The sequence below is a fragment of the Typopeltis vanoorti genome, chromosome 4, assembly GCF_054136105.1.
Source record: "Typopeltis vanoorti isolate ZY-2024b chromosome 4, IOZ_Tvanoo_1.0, whole genome shotgun sequence".
Taxonomy (NCBI): Eukaryota; Metazoa; Arthropoda; class Arachnida; order Uropygi; family Thelyphonidae; genus Typopeltis; species Typopeltis vanoorti.
The window spans coordinates 105,695,946-105,705,225 of NC_143552.1; the positions used below are offsets into that span (position 1 = coordinate 105,695,946).

At 34.2% G+C, this 9,280-nt stretch overlaps 1 protein-coding gene across 1 annotated transcript in view; it reads right to left on the bottom strand.

Moving 5' to 3' along the window:
- The window catches only part of LOC150107573 (protein Wnt-4-like), a 150,678-nt gene extending 141,747 nt beyond the window's left edge, over window positions 1-8,931 (bottom strand). Inside the window, exon 1 of the mRNA XM_090391393.1 lies at window positions 8,554-8,931. Coding sequence (XP_090247519.1) covers window positions 8,554-8,642 — 89 coding nt within the window. The 5' untranslated portion in view covers window positions 8,643-8,931. The remainder of the gene's footprint in view (window positions 1-8,553) is intronic.
- Window positions 8,932-9,280: the final 349 nt, after the last annotated feature.

Genomic DNA, 9,280 nt, shown 5'->3' on the forward strand with positions numbered 1-9,280 from the left:
AGACAGTAATAATTTTAAGTAGTAAAATACCATGAAAAGTTGGGACAGATGCAGATCAAGAAATATAGCTTTTTAATTCGCTAAATTCTAACACACGCACGCACGCGAAACAATTCATGAAAGGGCAACGTGAAATGTACAGGATTATACCCCATGAAGTTAGTTTTCCTTCCTCAGAACAACTGAAAAATTAGCGTGCAATCAAAAACTGTTGTATTCGAGAGAAAGCGCTTCTTCACATCTAAGATTTCTGAAGTTTCTTTCTAGGAGATCCAATTCTCTCGAAGATGTTTAAAACATTTAAAGCTATCATCTTTGTAGAAGAGAAAACGAGTTTTAAAGGACCAAAACCGAGGGGGGGGGGAGAATCTCTTTAAGTTATAACTTATCCCGCTACATTTGAATATACTTCGTTCGAGTCCTATCCTATTATATTTTAGTTAGTGCATGAATTTCAACGCTAGCCTAGTTAGCAGAGAGGATACTGTATCCACTCTCCAACCAATAGGTTGCGGGTTCGAATTCCACTGCAGGAATGAAGATTAAGGAATGCCTTTGGATAGTAGATGAATTTTATTGCTGTGAGATCACTACTCTATGAAATGGCTTGGAAAAGATTCATAGTTGGTTTCTAGAGCAGGGTTTTCAGATTATCTAACCCTTAGGCAACCCAGCATGATGAGCTTACCAGCCATTCGTAGATGGAATTCACATAAATATATATACTAAATTACCGTAAATTGATCTTTCCTCAGTCTCAGAAAAGTGTGAGAAAATCGCTTTATGCAAAACACCAAAAATCAACAACATTTACTCGTACATTATGATACAAAAAAAAGTGAGAAACATATATCTGTTTCTTTCTCATGAGCTGCAAAGAGAATAAATTGTCTATTGAATATTGATGCTCCCCGCTGAATCATAACGTAGACAGTCTAAACACGATTGACTCGGGTGATATAACTATCGATTCTTAAAACCTGATATGGCTCTCTCACAAAGCCTACCTGTGAAGAGAGGCTTTTAAAGACACCCATGCCTTGCGCGGATCTAAACCGGTAGGTCTCTGCGTTAAACAAGGAGTGGTATTTTTACCAACTAGGCTACCGAAGCAGGCTATTCTAGATGATAAAATGGACACTGTGACGACTCCAGATGTACTATCTTCTCCCTTGACAGTAAATTAAAAAAAGAAAAAAAAACACTCAAAGGTAAAAATTAAAAAGGCCGAGTTTTTGTGACATTGCCAGAAAACTTAGAACCGGCTGGTGGCGCTGTCTTACTGCGATTTCATGACAATTTTTTTTTTTTTTTTAAATCATACAAAAGCTTAAACATGGAAGTCAGGAGCTCAAACACGTGCTTTTTTTTTTTTCTTGCATATTCTCGTATAGTTTCGAGTTAAAACGTGCTGTCTTCTATAGCCAAGATAAAAGTTTTCGTGAATCTCTAAGTGCACGCGAAGATTTTGTCGATCTTATCAGTAAACTAAAAAAAGAAACACGGAGTACAACATTAATAAACGATACAAAGCAAAGCAATAGTTTAAAAAACCATACCATTACAATAGGAACATAAAACTTGTGTATTATTAAAAGGCCAATTGGTACGTTGTATCTGTGACCTCGTTATCTAGCTATTATGTTAAAAAAAAAAAAAACGAATGATAGCGGATTTTATCTTACAAAATTTATTATTGTTTCAATAGCGTTAAGTCGACGTGCTTATTTCATTGCATTTGCACCTGAGGCATGAGAATTGTACCGGTTACTAAGTTTCCTGTGTCACTTTCTAAGAAATTATAATTCATGCATCAAATTATGCATGTAGGCTAACAATCGCAAAGATATAAGTTTACAAATAATTACAAAAAAAAAATGAAGTATAATGCAAAACACGCTAATTGGTTTGTAAAGGGTATGTAAATAGCATAAGTAATTAAAAACCTACCGAACCTTAAGTAGCATTAAAATCAGTGGAATGGGTCAAAGTATAACTTGCAAGTCATGCAAATCATACACATTTATTCAACAATTAACATTCAAAGATAGAGAAAACGCGTAAATATGAGTTTTGTTTGAAGGAAAGAGTTTATTCCTTGCCAAACAACCCTCATCTTCCAAGAGATATTCTATTATCTAGAGATACAAAGTGCCACCGTATAAGATAATGGGTGCTTGGATCGTATTCCCACAGATGGGGCATAATATTTCTATGGCCGTTGTTCAGTCTCTAGAGCTGGATTTTCGGATTATCTAGTCTTGTAGGATTGTCATAAAGCAATAAATTAAAAAAAAACAGAAAAAATATGAGTTTTTTTTTAATTGCAAATAAATTAAAAGTTGAAATTATAATTGTTATTAATGAACAACTGAAGACCAATAATATTAACTAAACAAATATTAAAAATATAATTACAAATTATTCGGCTTCCCTTTTGCTCAGTATAGCAACAACTTCTCCCAAAACAAAACCTGGAGCCACAAACAATAAGAAATCACACGACGCATTGTATAAATAAAATAAGTATCTCAGCCTATCTTTCTCTCTCTCCTTTAAATTCATTCTTAATACTTCGTGTTTTTATAACATTTATGTCAGGCAAACTCATATCTTATATTCAAAGTTTATTTTATAATCCTCCATGTCAAAAATTTCACTTCCATAGAAATAAGTAACATGTTCATACATTTCTTTCTGTAAAAAATAAACAATTTTTATCCGTTCCTTGTCAGCTTCCAGTTATAACTTTCATATATTGCATTCATATATATATTTGCTATTCTTTCTTCTATCAAAGATTCTTTACTTTCAGTAAAAATAATGATAACGCACTAGTGGCTGCTAATATCTGGAGTATTAATATTTAAGCAGTAATGATTATTTTTTCACTGTAGTAGTGATTACTTAGTATATGGTTTGCCCACCATTATACTGAGCGGTTGGCGAACTCAGTACAACGTTTGCTCACAATTACCTATAATTCTTTAGTTTCATGAACCGCTTGTAGCAAATTCCCATTAATATATTACTCAGATCATAATATGCTTAGCACAAAATGACCTTGCAACATTAAAATGGCACTCATTAATATTTTCCTATAGAATTAGTCTGCTCAAGTAAGCCTGCAAGGATTGTATAAGATTGTATATAAGGATTGTATCAGAAATGGCCCTTATCACAAGAAGTTATATAGAAGTTAAACAGAGGAGGTCCACGGACAAAATCCTGTGGGATCCCACTAGTGACCTTCATTCTCTTAGATTCTGTTCCTCCATACATTACTCTTTGATACCTGTCAGATAATCATGATGCACTCAATACCACTATTATTTTTATTTCTTTTAATATACTTTTACTTCCTTTTGAATTATTATCTCCTACATCGTCTTGGCTAACAGCGAAACATTGTATATAGTGTATCCTACTTCTTTACATATTAATATAAAATATTAATATGCATACTATGTATGCATATTAATATTTTACTGCTTAAATTTTCTGCTTCGGGATAATAATAACAATAATTTTTTTAATTTTTAGAAGCATAGGACGATTCTGTATACACCCTAAGGTATTTCGCTGAATTTATCTTCTGAATATTCATTAATTTATTCACTTAAGCGAGATGCTCGTTACACGTTACAAATTAAGCGCCTCCGTAGCGCAATTGGAAGAACGACGGTACATTGCGCCCTTCGATTGGAATAGGCCTAAGTTCGATTCTCGTCGCGACGGGAGGAATCTTTATCTGGTCGATTTCAATCGATGGTGAGTTAGCCGATCTCATACGGAGGTAGCAGGGTTTTTTCTCCCGGAAACTCGGGTTTTTCATCCCGCATACATACAAATCGGCCCTTCAGAACACACGCAATTTACAGACAAAAATTACTAGTTGTGGTGGTGTTGGAGGTGGGCGGTAGATGGCGTTGATTCGTAGTAGAGGTAAGGTGTAGAGACAGTTGAAGATGTCCTCCCGCGATGAGTCTTCGGACTCCTTGGAGGTATCAGGAATAATAATAATAATAAATACAAAATACATTTTTAAGATGTTGTTTAATTTTGACGGTATATATCAGAACACAGAATTATAAGTAAATAATTATTTATTGACTTATTGCTGCTATTTCGCTGGTGTTATAACCAGCATCTTCAGAGCACAAAAACATAGTTTGTCATAGTATGCGAGACTATAACAACATGGTGCAACAAAGGGACTAGTTTAACAAAATTGTAGCAGCAACACAAAGACTAAAGTCCTAATTAGGCGCCCTCTATCTATAAAAAAAATAGGATCAACTGAAAGAAAACAAAAGTACTGCATTAAACAACATGTACGACGAACACATAAGCCTTTCTACACATCTTTAAGATATGATTATTCATACGAAAGAAAATGTAAGACATAATTCAGAAGAAAACAAAACAATAATAAGAAAGCATCCAAAATTCGTAGAAAATTTAAGCTAACCTAAAAGTCTGAAAAATACCGCTCGCTCTTTCAGAATACGAGATTCAAGATTTCTATATCCGAATGATGAGACCTTGTACAACCGGAAAAACTGTGCTTTACCAGTGAAATCTTTAACGAAAAGTAATTGAAAATATAGCGAAGCAACGCATGGCAAAGTTGGAACAGAAGCAGGTGTACAATTAAACTATTTTTTCTGAACTGTATTTCATAAAATAACTTTACGAAATTCTTCCAGTCTCAGTGAGGATGATAAGCAGAAGCAATTTACAGCTTTATCACTATGTCATTGCAATAAAGTGTTTCAATATTTTAAAAATTAATCAATTAGCATGTGTTGTAGTTTAAAACAGTGGTAAAACTTTAAAGGGATCACTTTCAATTTTGAGGAGGAAATCAAAATCTGGTACTTATTTTATATAATGCATTCCATTATCTCAAAACGACATCCATCGTTTAATACACAAGGCATTCAAATGAGCGCTTAAAAAATTGTTCTTTGAAAATGGTCACTATGGTTCAGACAAACATATAAAAAACCTAATTTTTAAATCAGGCATCATCTCCACTGTGTTAAACTAACCAAATGAATTTATAAAGTTGTAGGAAAATCGCAACGATTTCAATGGAAACATGCAGGAGACCACGTGCTGCAAGCTGAAATCATGCGTTCTGATTGGTATTATTGGGAAATAGTTTTATTGTAACATTGACTCATAAAATATTACTGAAAGGATTTTGGTGAAATAGGGGATGTTATTTGCTACCTTTAACGAAAGTATTATCATTATTGTACACTTGCAGAGAGTACAAGACTTAGCTTAGAAATAAGAGAGAGCGAGAGCGAGAGAGAGAGAGAGAGAGAGAGAGAGAGAGAGAGATAACCGATGGCCTTCAAATAGTAGAATCGGGGCCCCATTTAGCTGTCGTGCAATAGCTAATAATGGCCGAAAAGCAAAATCTGCAATCTCTCCGACGCACGGACCTGTTTACAAAGTAGAGTAAATGAGATGAGCCTAGATTTCCTGAGATTCTTAGAATTATTCACACTATGGAGATTTTAGGTGGGAAAAATCATTTAACGAATAGCCAAAACAACAACAAAAAAAATTGAAGTTCTGAAATTATACGAAGGTATTCTGACAACATATTTTCGAAACCAGAGGGTTCTATCCCTCTCCGCCCCCCCCCCATCCCCTAGCCTTCATCCTCCGCCTTGAACCTTTAGAGAAGTTTCTGTTGCAACAAGTGACCGCTGGTCTTCAAAGGACTCCGAGGGGTTGGTACGGAATGGTGTCCCGTAAAGAAAATGTGCTTCTTAATGACGAACAGGCGCCGGCTCGCTTGGAAAGTAAATTACTTCATCCCACTATGGGTTCTTTCGTCACGGCAGCGACCCGCTTTAAATTACGTTTCCTACACACACACACACACGCATGAACTTTTGGTACTTTAATCAGCAAGGCGCTGTCTTAATCCCACAACTATAACACACAAAAACTTCTGATTATTTGCTTACTGGAAACCGCAATTGGTTTTAATCATTTCTACCGTCTATATCTAAATGCTGGACTTAAATATGTATCACTACATCTTTTATTCGTTAACAAAGGAAAGCAAGAGTTTTGGGAGTTGTTATTATTCTATAGGTTTTTCTGTTTGATTTCCCGTATTCAAAGAATCAACATGGATTCAAATTGCATTCAATGAAACTGCTAAAAAATTTAAAAAAAAACTATAAAATGTTGGTTTATTATTTGCAATTATCCAATGACTCATTATGATTTAATATTGTATATGCAAATCTAGGATGCTCATGAAAGCAAACTGCTGTTTACTAATTGTACTAATTACTCAAACATAGTGCTAAGATAACATGTGGAAAACTACTTGGATATATTTTCCACCATCTTACGTGAAAAATGTCGCCATGGAAATGCATATAAGAATTACTGCAGGCATCCATTCCCTAAAGAGTTAAAAATGGTCCGCCTTCAGTGACACTGGTCTCCGCGTTACCATGATAACTGTCTTTTTAATTCTTTAAGGTGCAAATAGTATAAATAAATGACTATGGCGAAATTCAAGTTTTAAATGATTTTTCGAAAAAAAATCTAATACTTTCTTCTTTGCAAAGAGAAGGAAAGGATTCACGAATAACTGAAATTCATAAAAATAAAAATTTCACATACTTTTTTGTTTTATAGTTAGGAATAAAATAGCTAATACTGTTGTATGTAAATGATATTACAGCTGTGCTTTTGTATTTGTAATAGGAAGCGTAATTATTATTTAATTAGCTTAGTTCGGTATTTATTGTTAAATATCTAGAACGGCAAGAGCCAAAAGAAATCTTTTGTTTCTGAGCTCAATAGATCAATGTATTAGGGTGTAGTCAAAATATATAAAACATAAAAAATATAAATACTTGACTATTATCATAGCAATAACCATGATGCCTTGATATTTAAAAACACTGAGTATGATGACATTTCTATTTGGTTTTTATGCCACTTCATCAAAATAAAAAAAAAACGTTTCTGCTAGAACTTTGTTCTTAACTTTTCAATGTACCTGTTGATATATATATATATATATATATATATATATATATATATATATATATATATATATATATATATATATATATATATATATATATTTTTTTTTTTTAGTTTGATTTTTATACTACATTTTTATAGTTAGATTTTTTATCAACAAGAACCTCCTTGAGAGAGCCACTCCAAATTCAGACCCATCTTCACCAAAGTTTGAAACATATCACATTTTATTTTTTCTTTCTTTCTTTTTTTTTTTTTAAGCAAGATCATAAGAAAATCGACAATCTGATTCTATTCTTATTCAACAGAAAATTTTATGTTTTTTAACGAATTTTAAGATTTTTTATGTGTGATGTTATCACTTTTCTAATCTGAAAAATCATTTTTTTCTAAAAAAAGTTCTAACTTATAACTCGTGCCAATATGTCGTATTGAGCACTCTCCATAAGCACAACATGTAATATTTTAAAGATTCCCAAAACGCACTTCAATTGCATCATTTCAGGATGATTCCATAAGCGAAGTAAATTAATTGATAATATTTAATTGCACTGATCAGCCGATTAGATTACGAGTTTACCTTATTCTTAAAGTATATTCCCACCGATTACATTATCCAAGTATATTCCCATATTTTCCCCCGATTTAAAAAGTAATACGTAAAACTTTTCAGTAGAAAAGATTAGCGTCTGTTCGCCTTAATAGTAGCAGACGATCAAAAATTGAACTGCATTTGAAAGTAAAATTGGGATATTTACATAGAGCTCTATGATTAAGAATCAGAAAAATTGACTTAGATGCTTGCTGAATTACAGACTTTGTAACATTCATTCAGGAAAGATGAATTAGCATTAGTAAAGATAACAGGGACTTTAGGCAATTACCTCACAACTTCTTAAGAACATTTCGTACATTTTTCGCGTTATCCTGTTTCGGTTTGTTGACAACAACATTACATAGCTGAGATATATTTATCGATCGAGAACTGTAACTTTAAAAGTATAGCTAATGCACATATTGACTTTCATTTTTCTGCTTGCATATTTATGCAAAAGCGGAATAGTGATATGAGCGAGTTATACAATCAATACAGCAACCATTTTTGGATTAAAATGGACGAAAATAATTTCGACAAAAAACGTCACGATTTAATAGTTTCCATAAAACTTTACTTAAAAATCAACTTATAAAAATTACGCAATAACGTATAACAAATTGACAGAACAACAGAAAAAGATTCGTTTGCTTCCGCTTTTTTTAAACGTAACATTATATTGAAATCTGCAGCGACCTCTCATGTAAAACATTGAAACACGCGACTTTTTAATAAATAAATTATAATTCACGCTACACAAAGAATCTTATCGTTTATTGGTATCAGTAATTATGTCAACAATGTTCTGGTCAGTAACGATGAAAATATACAGTGACCTGATATTCAAAACACTATTAATTATCTTAATGCATGTCTTATTATATTAAACACGCAATCACAATATAATAAAAGCATTAATAACTTACATCCAACGTATGCTGAAGACGCCAGAGAAAATGGACGCCAGTAGAAGGGGAAAGATAAATATTATGACTTGGCCTCGATTCCACATCATGTACCGCTGAAAATCGACGGAGTTGTCACCACTCACGACACTTGGGGACACACGGACCTCTACGGCCGTAAGGCATTGTTGATAGCACACTTGAGAGGGAGAAAAAAAAATCACTTGCAGCACGCGGGAAGAGGGTCGGTGCGTTTTTCAAAGGAGGATTAATAATAAGGGGAAACTCTCTCTCTTTTTCTGTCACTCAATCTCTCCGCGAGTCAAGGCGAAGGGTAAACGTGCCGCACACACTCCTACGGCCCGTAGCGACTTCGGTTCCCACTACAATGAGCGCTGGTCAAGTGTGTATGTGTGAGTATCGTCAGCTGGCTATTCCTGTCGGAGGGGTCACCACCGGGGCAGCGAATGTTGTTCTACGTTCGAAAAAAGTTCTGGCCAATGGTAGCGGGCCAGAGTTGTGCCGCCTACGGTCATAGGTGCTCCGGTGTTTTCTCGAAGTTGTTTTCCTTGTGCGGTCACGTGACGCGAGTTGCGGAACTAGAGCCTGCGTTCTGTCACTCCACGTGGGCATAGGATGTCAGATCTCTACACGTGGCCCATCTCTTGGTAACATGCTCTGTGTCTTGTTGTCAAACGGTGTTGTGATAGTAACAAGCCTTTTACAGTAGCGGCATTTTCGTGGAGAT